Genomic DNA, 16,766 nt, shown 5'->3' with positions numbered 1-16,766 from the left:
CAGTTTGAAAGAATGTTACATTACAAATACCGAAATAACTGTTTTTGTAAGGAATATTTTTTTCCCCTTGCATTAGTTAATTTGTCTTGTTTCCTTCCAGAATGCATGAAGATAATGGCGAACACAGTGAAGGAGCATCAAGTCCTGGTTGGGAAGAGGATTATAAAGCTTGGGAAGCTAAGTTTAGATGCACAAATTTTAGAACTACAAAGAAACATTCAGGAGGTAAGAATTTTTATTTATGATTTCTTATTTTAAAAAATACATTGTTGATGTTAAATTTTAGTATTTAATATATACATTTATTCTTGCCTATTTGTTGAAATCTGTGGTACATCTCCTTTTTAACGATATTTTTTAAAAATTATCTGTAAGTATTTAAGTATGAAAAATGATGCACAAAAGCTCTTTATATATATAAATAATTCAATTTTTTTTTCCCACCTTTCCACTCAATTTATAAGTCATTTGAATATTCCTATGTTAAGTATTTTTTTAGATTAGTTTATTTATATATGCTTTTAATTATAACTTTAGGCATGGCGAGTATAGATAGTAGTGCTCCTGAAACAACCTCTAGTGATAACTCACCTACAGTGGTTAGACGTAGCACTTGGTTAAAACAGTGTGGACCAGGAAGCGATAGTGGCAGTAGTGGAGAAAGTAGTGATTCGTTTGCTTCTAGCTCATCTGAGGAAAAAGCACCTAGATCTAAATCTCGTGAAGGAGAAAGGTTTGTATTATAGTATTTAAAATTGCATTTTCTTTATATGATTATTGTGCTAGGTCTTTCTTGGAAGCAAATATTGATTATCTTGAAATTTCATTTTGATAATAGGCAAAAATAATTTCCTAGCTTTCGAAGAAGACATTTTTTTTTATTTCACAAAATTATTTGTTATTATTCTGATTATATGATTGTTGCATGCCATACTTTAAAATTGTTTTAAAATATGTTATATTTTAAACTAGCTCGTTTTGGTGACCAAATGGTTTACCAGCAATATCAATTGCACTTGCTTTCAGTTAAATCTCTTATACATAAATTCCTGTTTTTGATTCCATGAATGATTTTTTTAAACAACAAATGTCCTTATACATTAAAATTATGTTATTGTAATAATCTTATGCCTTATCTATTCATTGAGTACCTAACCCATTTTAATGGAGTGAAGACCCCTAGCATTACAGTGCTGTTAAAAACATAATTATTTGGTTCATCTATCTCTTAGTTTTAATGTTACTGTAGCTTTTCTATATATTTTTCTTGCAATTTTTGCAGATATTAAATAAAATTATACTTTTTTAATTATCCTACAACATTGGGAAAAAATCACATAATTAAATATTTAATGAAATAGTGAAAATGGGATTAATTTTAATGCAACAATCTATTCTTAAAAGTTATGTAAAAAAAAAAAAATTTTAAATGCTTAAATTAGAAGAACAAAAAAATTTCCCAACAAATAAATTGATGTTTTTAAAGGGACATTTTTTTTAAATCTTAGAATTATATAAAATCAGTTTTGTGCAATAATATTTTCAAAAGTTATGCTGATAAAATTTTAATTTTTAATTTATTAAAATTCTAATTAGAATATAAAAAAAATTACTCCAAGGTGCAAGTTCCTACTTTCCAAAGTATATATGTGCCAAATTTGGTAGCTCTAGGTGAAATGATTTGATCTGTAGAGTGGCAATGCACTGGGAGGGGGGGGGGTCCATCTTTATTATAAGTAGAGATAATTTTCATGGTGAATTCTTAAAAATTGTAATAAATACATGAAAAGATCATTTTGTGTTTGTTATACCTTTATTTGAAATTGCATAATAACTTAATTGACAATTCTTTAAAATAATAACTAGGCATCCTTTGCAACAGGTACTTTTGTTACACTGCAGTATATGTTGGGCTCAGCTCAATTCATCAACAATTATTTTATGGAACTTGTAGTTTATTATTAAAACTTCTTTTCTTTTTCCTATCTAGTCTTCCTGGCCTGTTACTAAACAACAGATTGCCAGCCAGTTTTCCGTCTCCAGAATGTAATATTCGCGCTAACACACCAAACATCAAAAATTCTAGGTAAGATTATTATAAAGAATATATCATTTTACTTTTTACAATATGTGTGCAGCCATTAAATCATTATTTTTCCACTGAATTTTTTAATCATAAATCATCCATACTCTGTCCTACTCTGAATATTCCTCATTGCATACTGCATTTGATTTTATGGAGAGTAAAGATAATTTGACATGTGCATGTCAAGATGAATTATAGGAAGCCAATAGTTCTTTGTCCTAAATGTCCTGGTAAACATAAACTATAAATGGAAGTTGCATACCTGAATAGTACAGAATACAGTCAGGCATCTAGGGAATGCTACTTATTTAGCAAAGCTACTTACTACTAATGCTACTTATTTCAAAAAGAGTTGGAAGCTGATTCAGTAAACAGTTTTTGATTAATTGGATATTAATCCCAATATAGTTTAGACATGAAAAGCTGCAGAAGCCTGCCTTTTGGAAACAGTGTGTTGATCTAGATATGGGCAATACAGTCTGTGATTGACCATCTTGTCCCTAGGGTCATCCGTGAAAAAGAAAATGGCAAAGCAGGGAATGATGATAACAGACCCAGGATTGTTTAGCAATCATATAAATTAGTCAAGTTGAATTTCGTTAATGTTGGTTACTTCTTTCTTTTTCATTCAACTGTAAAAATATTTTGAAGGAAGGAAAAACAAACAAATCCTTTTCTTTGAGGGAGTATCAATAATTAATATACATAATTTTATACAAAAATGATAAAAAATGCAATGCAGCAGGACAATATAAAATAGAAATGAATTACCAATTTATTATTTTTTGCCTTTCATTTCGAGACATTTGTTCCTGTGTTGAATCAGTTTGGAAATCCTATCTCGTATAATGTTGTTGAGTTGTTCATGTAAAACTGCAAGTATTGGTTGGAAACTTTTGGAACACTCACAATTCATTCAGCCTTGGACTTGGGACTATCAAATTTCCATTTGTTCATATCATTTAAGAGGTTAAAAGTTTGACAGCACTCTCTTTCAAACTGACAACATTCTATGTGATCAGGCTTTTCAATCTGATCTAGCACTGCTACAAATATCTCAAAATGAATGAGTGTCCAAAAAGCAATAAATTGGTAATTCTCTTATTTCTGTTTCATATTGTTCAGTATTGAGTTTTTTATTTTGTACAAAAATATGTATGTTATTTTTTGATATATTCTCATAATATGCAGATGATTTTTTTTTAAAATTGTATGAAAATTTTAAGAATGGATACTTTAGCTAAGAATTTAATGGAGTTCAATTTTTAAAAAAAATGTTTTGTTATGATGTATGTAACTATAATGGGAAAACTTCACAATTTATTTCACTAACTTTACTTGACTCCCTAAAGGGTTTTTAAGAACAAACTGCTATAAAATGTAAAGCATGTAAAAGGAAATTAAAGTGAGTATTAAAGGTCATTTATGTATTTTGCTTCAAATTTCAAATCACATAAAAAACGAAGCAAAGTTGATGTGTCTTCTGTATAGATTCATGTTCATTAAAAAGTTGAAATCAAGATATCAGGGTTAAAATAAGCTGTTGAATTTAAGCATCTTTATGAGTCTATTAGCATTATAAAATTCCTTAACCTTAGTGTAATAACATTAAATATTATGCTCATGAATAAATTAAGTTTAATGAAAAATTCAAGTTTCTTACTAAGAATGAGATTTCAGCCTTAAATGTTCAGTACTTTTATTTTTAATTTTATTGGCTGGTTTTTAGGATGTTACAAATTGAATTACAATACTTTAAATCATTTCCCCTTTTTTTATTTTAGATTCAAAGGAAAAAGAGCCTATCCAAGTGTACCTAATCAACCCAGTGAAGCTTCTGCTCATTTTATGTTTGAACTTGCCAAAACTGTATTAACTAAAGCAGGTGGAAATAGTTCAACTGCAGTGTTATTTACTCAACCATCAGCCAGTCAAAACCATAGAGGACCCCACCGAGCCTTGCATATGTGTGCTTTTCAAATTGGATTGTATGCCTTAGGCCTACATAATGCTGTTTCACCAAATTGGCTATCTCGCACTTATTCTTCCCATGTATCTTGGATAACAGGTATGCATTCAAAATCGGTTATCCTCTATAGAAACTGAAATAATTGCTTAAAAATTCCATTATATGAATGGTATTTGTAAGATTTTTCCACTCTTGTTGAAACTACTTTATCTGTATATCGAAAGTATATTGCCACCTTTTTTAAAAAACTAATTGCTAAAAAAATTATATTCTCTGATGCTTAGATTTTTGTAAATATATTTTTACTTTATTATTTATTAGATATGCAAAGAAAAAAAGCATCAGAAATTTCAATCTCAAGATTTTGATAAATTTGCTTATTTCAGAATGTAGTATTTCTCCATGGTGCTATTTCTCTCTGTGTACGAATATCACAATGCATTGAGCGAGATTAATGAAATTTAATATATTGTTTTTACATCAAATAAATTATAGATTTCTTTTCAAGTTTTGAACAAAATTTATTTATAAGAAATCTTTGTCTGTATGAATTTGAATGCATAATACAATAACTAAAAAACTAAATGTAAATTAGTAAAATTTAGTGTATGGTTTAGAATCATTATTGAAGATATATGTCAAATTATGGACTGAATGTGACAATAAATTGGGCATTTTTCATCTCTGAATTTGACAAAAAATAACATTGCAATATTCCAAAAACACAACTAAGTAAAATTATATTTGGTATGTAGTCTTGTGTCCAAAAATGCCAATTTATATTAAATTAAATTTTGAACCAACCAATCAAAAGGAAAGTGTCAAAAATGCACTACTCCTTATTATTATACTATGAACACATCGGATGGTGTTAATTTAAAATTTGATGGTAATAGGATGAAAATATCCTCTTATATTGATATGTTTGCTGTATGCTTGTTGCATTATCCTTTTAAGTACTGTCTTGTTGGCTGACCATGTGGCATTCCCCTGAAATATCTCTTTAGTTTATGGGTTCTACTATTAAAAAAGATGGTGATAATACACTGAGTAAATAATGAGAAAGTCAAAAGAAGAATACTTCTATCAATCATTTAAAAACTGTGAAAATGAAATGAAAAATAAAAATTGCTACTCTGAGCATAAAAGTCATAAGTCTAATTCTAAATACATTATACAAAAATATAGTTACATAGTTAATTTTATGCAAAGAATAATGATCAGGTGTTTGTCAAATTTGTAGTAGTAGTTATTTTAATTATAAAAACTGTAAATAAAAAAAATTGTTCTAATTTTTTTTATATTAAATCCAAAAATACATTTATTTTTGAAGCAGCGCGTAGTAAACATACTTTTCAATGATGAATTATTGTTTATGCCCCTTGGCTACTTTTTATGCTATTATGTTTTTCATGAAGTGTTCATGAAAAACATACTAGAAAAGTAAAGAAACATTTTCATGAAATGGTAATGTAGTGATTATATTGTTGCATTTAATTTTAGATTTTATTTTATATCTGCATGCTAAGAGAACTTTGATTAATTTTATTTCTTATAAGGGACTCTCATTCAGCTTATATATTAAACTTCTTATATCATTTCCTTGCATTTTAGGTGAAGCCATGGAAATTGGTAGTACAGCTATCAATTTCCTCATAGAAACTTGGGAGGGCCATTTAACTCCGCCTGAAGTTGCATCTCTTGCTGATAGAGCTTCACGTGGTCGAGATCCGAGAATGGTTAGAGCTGCAGCTGAGCTTGCTCTGTCTTGCCTACCTCATGCCCATGCTTTGAATCCCAATGAAATCCAGAGAGCTTTGATTCAGTGCAAAGAACAGAGCAGCGAAATGTTAGAGAGGGCCTGTCTGGCTGTTGAATCTGCGGCAAAAGGTGGAGGAGTATATCCAGAAGTATTATTTGATGTAGCCAGACGATGGTATGTATTTTTCTTTCTTTTTTTCACCCCATCTCCCCTCCTTTTTTAATTGATAGCTCAAATTATCTGTTTTAAATTTAAATTTCTGTATTTCATAGTAGTTTCAAAATATTTCTCCCTTATTATTAAATTTTGTATCCTGCAATCTTTTTATTTCTCTTCATATTTATTTAATAGTTTTGCTCAGTATTATAATTAATGTCAAAGTGTGCTAAAAATTAAAAAGTATTTTGTTAACATGTTTTGTTAATACTTTGTTACATGTTTCAAACAAAATAATCATTTTCTCCAACCATAATGTAAAATTGTTGTATATAGTGTACTTTTGCCTGAAATACACTATATACAAGTACACTATATGAAGTATTTTTGCAACTATGAAAAATTTCTGAAATTTAATTATTCTTATGACTTATATAAAAATGTCATTATTAATAATATTTATTAGTAATATTTAATAAAACTGAAAATTATTTACTCATTCGGGTTTTAAATAATTCATATGCTCTTTCAGGTATGAATTATATGAGGAGAGCTTGGATGATCATCCCAGCAATCAGTCTGAGAGGCAGGCAAATTCACATAATGTTGAAGCTGTTACCAGCGTACCCACACCTCCACCAACCTGTGACCATAATGTTGTCACCTCTCATAATATTCATTTAGGACAAGTGGAAGGAGTCATAACTACTGTACCATCTGTACAGGTCCTGTCTCCATTAACATGCCCTCCTGTTTCATACACATTAGCATATCCAACTGCTGCATATGGGTACATGCCATTCTCTCATTCACATGTGCCCATTCATCCTGCTTATGTATCATCAGCTCCAACATACCCTTATCCACCATTAGCCAACTTATCTTATTATACACCTTCTGTTGCCAGTGCAACACATATACGACATCCAACAACAGGTATATATCCTGGGCAGGTTGTGGGTACAGCTGTAACAAGAGCCTCTGTAACGCAAACAGCACCTGTGTTGTCAATGAATGGACATGCTGTTGTTACACAGCCACCACCTACAACCATACCACCACCACAACAAACTCAGGTATGAAGGTTTCTTTACTAACATTATTTGTCTTTAATTTCATAATGTGTAAGAAATAGAAACAAAGCAACGAATTGAGGCAAGATTTTACTTTTGGAAGCTGTATTGTTACTTATTTTCAAAATATTCCACCACATTTAGTAGAAGAAAATATGTATGTGTAAGAGATTATTATAATTATTTGTTATAACTGAATTCTGCTTCGTATAATTACCTTTTTATATGGATTAATATATTCTTTTCTTCAGATACATGGCCCTCTTCCTCAGTTGAACCAAAGACAGATGGGCTACTTACTTGCAGCCTACAGGGTAGGAATGCTTGCCATGGAAACTTTAGCCCGTCGTGTTCATGACGATAGACCTCAAGCAAAATATGCTCGAAACCCACCTTATGGTGAAGATGTTAAATGGCTTCTTGGTATTGCCAAAAAACTAGGTTTGTATCAAATGCTTTTATTAAGAACGAATTTTTAGTTCAAGTAATTCATTTCAGAAATCTATTTTAAAAACATTACTATTTATTTAATAATCTTTCCAAGCTTTTTACTACTTAATATTGTCTTTTAACTTTTAAATGTGAAGAGTATGTGTATTCTTTATGTTCTTTGCCAGTTTTACAGTTTTCTTAAATTATTTATAAGATGGTTAAAACACATTAAAAACATCTATGTTCAATTGTACAAATAGAAGAGACCACAATTTAACTTAATTTTTTATTTTACTGGCTGCTTCATTCTTGAAACTCAGGTTTATCTAAATTTTTGCATTTTCATCAAAAATTTATTGTTTCTTAAAAAAGTTAATGTGTTCTGATATGGTGGGGATAAATGTTTCATCAAATTTTAAGTTATTCTTATTTACAGAATTAATAGACAAAGTTTTATAATGAAAACTATTTCATTATTACTTGTTAGCATTTGTCAACTATGCTAACCTCTCGAATAGATAAGAAATATATATTTTTTTAATTATAGCAATTTTGCTAGAAAATTATTTTATTTACTTATAATTTAGATGTGTTCTATGACTATTTTTAATTAGAATTAATATTATGAGTGTATTAATAAAAGTTTGCTTTCACTATCGTTTGATTCCTTTTTGATATTTTTTTATAGGCACATCATATTTACAAGATTTCTGCATTTGTACAGTAAACAGTGTTGCCAGTCCATTTATATTGCATGAAATTGTTGTAGAAGCTGCACAGTATTTGGCACGTTCTTCAACTACTCCACTTCCTCAACCACTACGTTCTCATTTATTAACTCCCTTGATACAGAAATGTCAGCAAATGTATGTTCCCATCTTAATAAAATTTGTTAATTTTATTTATAAAATTATAAATTGTAATATTAATATATTAATATAATATATATATAATTGTAATATTTATATATTATAATTTATAAAATTATTATATATTATAAATTGTTGTATTTCATTTTTGAAATTCTTTTTTTTTTTTTTTTTTTTTTTTTTACTATAAATTTGACATAATGTGCTAAAAGTATTTACATTACATTTATTTTTTTTACAAAATATTAATTTATTTTGATTTGGCAATAAAATTAATTTCAAAAATATATTGTTATTGATAAAAATAGTGTTATATCTTTTCAGAAATTCAATTAATCAGAGTATTGTAAATTATTATATTCTGAACTTTTTTTAAGATTATGGATAATATTATAACTTAACTTTCAAATAAAATTCCTTAAAGAGAGTGGGAAAGAAAAACGTTCCAATCTGCCTCTTTAGTTAAAAAATTTAAAAAGAAAAAAATTTACTAATTTTTAAAATTTGAATATTTTTCCTTCAAATTATAATTGTGGATTCACTAAAATATATTATTCAAAATTGTGCATGAATTTGAAGATACATCTAGTGTTAAAGCTAAGTAATATTTTTAGTGTAATTTATGCCAGAAATTCAGAAAATTAATCACTACCTTATATATAGACATAGATGCACACTATGTATATGAATTATATTACATTAATTATTATATTAATTAATCAATATATTATACATAATTATTATATTAATTATATTATCTTACATTACACTATATATATGAATTATATTATGTTAGTGATTATATTTTATCACATACATAATGATAAATAAGTAGGAATAAATTGAAAGCTCTGTTTTAAGTGGAAAAAATCATTGTAGAATATGGTGATAGTAAAAAATCTTACAGAAAAAGAAAAAAAAAACTAAAATTTTTAGTTGCTTATGCATTTTATTTATTATTGTAAAATTTTATTTCTGAAATATAGAAAATACTACTATGAAATTTCAACTTAACGATTAAAAGGGCAAAAACTATAAAATAGCTTATAAAGTTGAAATCAAAATTTTGATCAATTAAAGGTTACTATGTCCTTTTAAGAGATATTGAATATTTACTTCCTATTGCATAAGTGTGCAAGTGATATGTTCTGTTAAATTATACGTTTTCAGTATATTTTTTTTGATGCATTTATTAATGATTTATCTTCTTTTAGGTTTACTGCTTGTACTCATTTTAAAATGTATCACATAACACCTGCTGAGTATGATGAATTTGTGAACATCATACGCAGTGCCAGAACGGCTTTCCAACTTACACCTGGTGGAATGGTGCAGTTTAATGAACTTCTGCAAAGCCTGAGGCGCACAAAGTCCTGCAAGAAAGATCTTTGGCAGAGAATTGCGAACACATTGGTTAACCCAACCATTTGATGATGATGTTATTAGCTCTCTGACTAGGAAGACTGAGTTGAAAGCTGTTAACAGAAATATTAAGATATTGCTGTCCAATTTTGTTATTGTTGTTTAGAATACAATCTGTGTAATTTATACCTCCAAGGACTTGATAGTAATTATTTAGTTTATATAAGTTATGGCATATGTTTTGTGTCTGTTTTCTTTTATGTTGTGTTGTTTTTATTTTTAGAAGTATAGAAAAATGGACAATGGAAAAAAAAAGTTTAAAGAAAGTTTCTAAGTGCCAAACTTTTTATTTAAGTTTAGGTTAAAGCTGTTTCTACATCAATACTTGCGATGTTTTTTATATGTTTTCTATCTGTATCTGTAAACACTTTTTTTCAGTCAACATTGGTATAAGTCATGTTTATGTTGATTTTAATTATTTGTGTGTTGTCATTAAGTTACAATAATTAATCCTCATTTTGTTTTTAAAGCCATAATGGTTCTTTCTAAATCTCTTTTCATTGCATTTCATAGCCTACTCATTTATATCTTTGACTTTCTTTCATGTGTTGTTGAATGTGAGAATTGCTCTTGTTAGTCAATTATAATTAATATTGTTTTATGACCTCATTTTTCTGTTTGTCATTTTATTAGTCATTGGCACTTAGCTTCTTTCTTTGTTGTTTATTATATGAAATTTGTAAGTGTTTAAATGTCTAAATCCTAGCAGGTTATAATCTCTGCACATTAGTTGGATTCCTATATTTTTATAAACCTGTTGGCACTTAAATTTGCACTTTATGCTTTAAAAATTGTTGTATGTATAATTATTTCCTCTTAGTTTATTTATATATTTCTTATTAATATGTGGTTATATTAGAAGTATTTATCAATCTATATTTTATGTTGTATTTATTTTTCCTTGTAAGTATGTTTACGTGTAAATTATGTTTTTGTTAGAACTGAATATACTTAGATCAGTGATTTTCAACCTGTTTATGCTTTACATAATCTGGAAATGTATGAAAGTTAACAATTAAATTATTCATAAGCTTTCAAAGACATTTATTATTCAATATTATTATTATTATTATATTTTTTTAAGAAGCCTATCCATGCTGCTGTTAAACATACATTCGCATACATTTCAGTAATTGCTGTTTGGTAATAAAAGGAAAATAAAATACAAGTAAAAAATGTTTGCTTCCTAGTAATTGAATGGTTTCAACTTATTAAAATCTATATACTGACCATTAAATAATATATATTTTCAAAATTATTCCCAAATCAGATTGCTTTGCAAATATTTGTTTTTATTGCATTATGGCATTTTTAAGCTTATTGCATTGTTATTCATAATTTTATTGAAAGAAAATTATCAGAAATATTACTGTAATTCTATGATTCTAAAGCACTCTTAAACACATATGAATGTAAAATATGCAAAATTGCTATTAATGACGGAAATGTATATATACTTCGATGTCGTATCTACACTTCTATTGCCAAAAATAGGTTGCTATCAATTTCATAAATATTTACAATATGTTTAATTCATATGAGAATTTTCATTTCTTACAGATTGAAAATCACTGCATTAGAGTATATATATATTTTTAAATTATAAAATTTTTGGATATTTTATTAAGTAGTATCCTTATAGGAAAAAGCTTTCTCCTTTCCCAACTTGTATTTTTTTTAATCTGTTTTGTTGAATTTATTTGTAGTTTTTAAGCTATATATTAAATTTTTTTTTAATGTTGTCTATTATTGGATTTGGCCTGCACTTTATTGTAAGGTTTACAGAAATCTAGGGGTGTTTTCTATGTACTAGTCTAATGAATGATTTCTATATTTCATTTTTATTTAAAAATCTGCTTGAATTAGACATTTGTATGTATTTGTATCTTTCTTCATGCCTAATCTACTTTGTTGTTTAGGAATATGGCTGAAAGAATTGTGCTTCTCTTGTGAAAGTTAATAAATAATTCTTGAATGTCTGCTGATCCTCTGTAAAAAACAAATGTAAAAATTAAAAAAGAAAATAAAAAGTTTGTGTTATTTGTAAAATTTAGGAATAGTAAATGAGTTTCAGTATCTACAAGTGAAACATTTTACCGTATTTAATGTAGCTTATAATTTATGGATGTATAGTGGGAGGAAACTGTACCTGATTAATTTCAAAACATTATTCATATGGTATTTATTTGGTTTTGTATTATAAAATTCATATCCCTGCTTAGTTATTTAGATGTTGTATCTATAATTTCCAACTTTGAATATCAATTTGATTCAATTTCTCAGTAACATTTATCTGTTTTATTGGTTTTCGTCTGTTTTGAGAAGGAATGGGAAAACTTTTCTATGCAACAGTTTAAAAATATTTTGTATGTTGTGAATTATACAACTGATTCCTTAAAATAGCTTTGAGAAAGTAAAATTGCATTTTTCTGAATAAAATCCACTGTCTATACATATATATAATTATGTGTATATGCAGACTATATTCTGGAATATTGTGTTTTCTTAATAACTCTTGATATTATATATGTGTAATCTTAAATGTTCTCTTATATGTTCTTAGGAAATTAGTGAGTCTAGGTTTATTATTAACATTTTAGGAAATGCTGCTGCGTGTTCAAAATCCTAGTGGAATGGAATGCCACAAGGTTGCATGTCTTACATGCACAGTTGTCTTTCTTGTTAAGAACTATGCAAATTGTGTTGGTCAGTTTCTGAATATTCATGTTTTGTAGCTTTAATTGATGTCTGTTCTTGAATATTTTATGATTACTGGTGTGGAAAGTGGTATTTATTCATGTTTATAAATGTTTTTTACATGTTAAACACTGTATTTTGGTTGTTTGTAAAACACTTTTTTAAAAGTATATATTTTGCTTATGTGTGCACTGCTTTTCAAGAATTAATTTAATTTTATAATATTAATCTGAAGACTGTATTTTCCTATAAATACCTACAATATGACACTCTTATGCTGAGTCACAGAACTCACTTGGACACACTTTTACATCTGTTACCATGTTACATATATCAGTATATTTCTTATACTGTGAGTAGAGATTTCTTTTCCTCCATAGTTCTAGTGATCTCTTGAAGAATTGAAGATATTTTTATGTGAAATGCATTAACGTTTTCTGATTCTTCACTTTGACAGTTCTCTGTCAAAGTACTGAAACATATTTAATCTTAAAATGGTAATGTTAATGCTTGCTTAATTATCTGGATTTGCACTCAATCACACTATATTTCAGTGGTTGCACTGATGCATAACACTCAAAGAACATTGTTTTTCTTCTGTTAAAATTTTGAATACTTTTAAATAAGATGAGGTATTTAAGTACACTGTATGGGAAAAGCAGTGTACAACTATAATGTTTTTATCTTTAAAATATATCACTTTAAAGGAAATCGCATTGCGATAAATTTTATTGAATGTCGAACAATTTTACTTGTTCTAAACATCTATATTCATTTTATTAGAATAAAATTGTTATATATTGATGCATCTATTTTTTAAAAAAATTTTCATTTAAACTGGCTAATTTGCATTTATCAACATTAGAAACTTGTTGAAAAATTTATCTTAAAATGAAGCTGGTTTTCATTTACAGTTAGACTGTGTTTTATTTGTTTCAATTCTGTAGGATCTATTTATGTATGCATAAATGAAGGCATGTGCTTATTTATATATTTTGAGAATTTATTTATATATTATATTTCTTTTGCGTTTTAAATTTTCTTGTGAAAGTATCAGTCAAACCATTATTAATGCTTCTGAAAGGAAAAGGACAGCAAGGAACTTATCATTTTATATTATTTTATCAGCACTGGATTTTATATTTGAAAAAGAAAAAATCATTTGTGATTGAAGTTGCTGGCTTTCTTGATAAAGGCTTCAATTTTTGTTTATTGAAATATCTTTTTTCTTCTAAAATATAAAATAAGTAATAAACATTTATGTGTGCATAGATAAAGTTGCGTACTTGGGTTGTAGCTGAAGCAATGTTATAATTAAAATTCTGTGTTAAGACTAATATTTGCTCCCATCTCTTATAAAAATTTTAATATGCATTATTGTATTTCTGTGTCATGTGGAATTTATGGTATGATTTAATTTGCACTATATTAAACTTTTCTTTTTTCTTATGGTAGTGTAGTTGATGGACTATATGATTGCTCATGAAGTAATTTTGTATTTATTGAACTTTTTTTAATCTAACCTACATGCATAATCTCTTGTATCCTTTTTTTCGTTTATATTTTAAGTATGATATTTTTAAATTTGTTTCTTAAAAGAAAAAAAAAAGTCTGGCAAAAATTCTTCCTATTTAAAATTTAATTTTTAAAATAGTATTTGAGGCTTCGTTTTTAAATATCATTTAAAAAATTACTGTGCAGAAAGTTTTCCTTTTTTCTGTGTTTTAAATAAGCTGGATAAACTGGTAATAAGCAAAAAGTAAATGATAATTGAAAGATAATAAACTTTATTAAATGTTGATATTTTTTCAATTTTCATTCCATTTAATTTAAAAAGAATTCTTTCTTTATTAAATTCACTTTTTTAAACATGATAATCTTTTGATTAAAAAAAACTTCAATGTTGTTTATATATCAGTATACTTTCTGAGTTGTTATTATTATAATAGGAAAGGATGTTTTATTAAACATCAAAGAATCATGCCACATGCTGTTTTGTAATTCTTATCAATGGTATATCAAAGAGTGATTTTTATCAGAAGGATCATTTTGCCAAAGATTAATCTTAAAGTATCAATGATTTGAACCAGAGGGAAGGATTAATCATTTAGTTTTTACAACCCTTTTTCCTTCAGAAACTATGCTATTGTATAGAGTATCTTGAATAATTTATAGTAAACATTTAGATTCATGATATATTTCTGGCGATGCTTTTCTGAAAATTATTCCAGATAATTTTTTAGTCACAAATTCGTGTCTTCATTTTTATTTATTCGAAATTTGACTTTTGTGCAAATTTAAATTGAACCATGAAAAAACATCTTATCTTAGCTAATAATGCATAAAATATAATGTAAGCACTTGGAGATTTTAAATTATAGTAAAACACAAATTTAGTATATTTGGCATTTTTTAATATTAATTATATTGTCATTAAAACAAAAATTAAGTTACCAAAGTAATTTTACATTTCCAATTTTAATACATGGCAAAAATTGCTAATCTCCAGAATCAAAATTATGAATTTTGATTTACTCTTTCATTATACCATTGAGAAGATTCAAATACATAAATTTTTGTTTTTGTAGACAAAATTTCTTAACTCTTAACATTTCAAATGTTATGTGTGCATAATTTCAGAAAGAGTGGAACTGTTTTGAGTTTTCAGTATGAGTTCTAATGTAAAATCGCTTTATATTTTGAATAGAAAACTTTGCGATTCATTTCTTATGTAATTAATTGAATTTAAAGTGTTCTCTTATTCATTTATGTTTAGTAACAACTATTTTTATTTTGTAAATTACCAGTCTATATATTGGCATTATAAATGATTGTCAATATCTTTTATATTAATAACTGAAAGTAATATGGCTATTCTGATGTAGTAACATAGTAGTTGTGTGATAAACTGCTTTTTATGCTTACCTATCGAAGGCATTTTAACAACTGTATGATCAAAAAGTACAATGAAATGTGCAGATTTTTATAGTCGACTTTTATTCAAGGAAGCAATTGAAAAATTGTGTGGCCAATTCTTCAAACAACCATCATATGTAGATACAGTCACTTTAAAACAAAACTAAGTTTTTAACACCATGCAAGAAAATATGAAAAGTACTTAGGATTGTAGTTTTCTGCTTAGTGGATGTAACTTAATCTTATTGCATCTAAACCAGTTTCTGATCATTGTTGTGCAACAGCTGCAGTCTGTTGTAGTAATCTATGTTGTGTAAAATTGTGTTGTTTGTTACATTCTTGTTACATAATTATTGCTCTCCACTTTTCAAAGTGCTAATTTTTTCTGAACGTGTAAAATAAACCATCGTCATCTGCATAAAAGTGAAAAAAAAAAAATTCTAGATAATTCACAATGTTAAAAAATATCATTTTGATGCATGTTTTAAGCTTGTGCAGCAGAGCTGTTCCATTGACTTTTGGCAGTAAGCTGCTACTATGTTTATATAATACAAATAGTGAGCCATTTTACTGTGACTGTGTCATATTATCTTGTGTTTAGACATGTCATCTTATATGGCAAGACTTTTAAATAAATTGTCACAATATTAAATTCCACAAAGCTTAGTTTTTGTACCCTTTCTTTCACAGATTAGAAACTTTTAATGTCAGTTCTGTTTTTTCAGTGATCTTTCAAATTTAACAATGCACAATATATTTGAGGAATACTTTTATTAACTAGCCTTTGCAGACTAATATGGCATTGAAAATGGGAAAATTCGAACCAAGTCAGTAGCGTGCTTATAAAACTGAAGTTGCAAATGAGATAGTTAAAATTGAAAGCGTGATTGTTTCGTAAACTTAAACCGATTTTTTTTTTATACAGACAATAAAAAGGGAAGCTAAGCATTACAGTAAGAAAGCAAAAATTTCAAAGATAACACCATAATATATTTTTGTACTCCAAATTATATGAGATGGCCGAGCAATAGTGTCTGCAAACTATGCATATTGTTCACGCGAATGTCTCTTAACGCCAAACTTAGCAATCTTAAAATTACGGCAACCCCTTTACCTGCCCTTTCGGTCGAGTCTTTCAGGGGTTCATTAGAACGTTGACCCACATCGACCCCCGCAGAAGCTGTAAACAACTTCAGTTTGTAAGGCGTAACAACGCCAACCGCAATGCAATACCACAATCAGCCATGTATTATATGAACTACTCAGCGCAAATGGAATGTATATAGTTGTAAATAAAGAAGGTAAGCAAAAGTACAGTCCACTGCTCAATTCGATTTACCACATATGTGTGTCTGTGATATACAGGGTGTCCCATAAAAGTGGA

General features: G+C 27.6%; 1 protein-coding gene across 2 annotated transcripts in view; it reads left to right on the top strand.

Moving 5' to 3' along the window:
* Positions 1 to 16,043, top strand: part of LOC129981565 (zinc finger SWIM domain-containing protein 8-like) — a 60,792-nt gene extending 44,749 nt beyond the window's left edge. For both annotated transcript variants that reach the window (XM_056092461.1, XM_056092460.1), the window contains 9 exons: positions 101 to 225; positions 538 to 733; positions 1,991 to 2,086; positions 3,871 to 4,154; positions 5,670 to 5,991; positions 6,506 to 7,049; positions 7,298 to 7,487; positions 8,167 to 8,344; positions 9,562 to 16,043. In XM_056092461.1, coding sequence (XP_055948436.1) covers positions 101 to 225; positions 538 to 733; positions 1,991 to 2,086; positions 3,871 to 4,154; positions 5,670 to 5,991; positions 6,506 to 7,049; positions 7,298 to 7,487; positions 8,167 to 8,344; positions 9,562 to 9,778 — 2,152 coding nt within the window. In that variant the 3' untranslated portion in view covers positions 9,779 to 16,043. The remainder of the gene's footprint in view (positions 1 to 100; positions 226 to 537; positions 734 to 1,990; positions 2,087 to 3,870; positions 4,155 to 5,669; positions 5,992 to 6,505; positions 7,050 to 7,297; positions 7,488 to 8,166; positions 8,345 to 9,561) is intronic.
* Positions 16,044 to 16,766: the final 723 nt, after the last annotated feature.

The sequence above is a fragment of the Argiope bruennichi genome, chromosome 8 (genome assembly GCF_947563725.1).
Source record: "Argiope bruennichi chromosome 8, qqArgBrue1.1, whole genome shotgun sequence".
Classification (NCBI taxonomy): Eukaryota; Metazoa; Arthropoda; class Arachnida; order Araneae; family Araneidae; genus Argiope; species Argiope bruennichi.
This window is presented reverse-complemented; position numbering and strand designations above follow the sequence as displayed.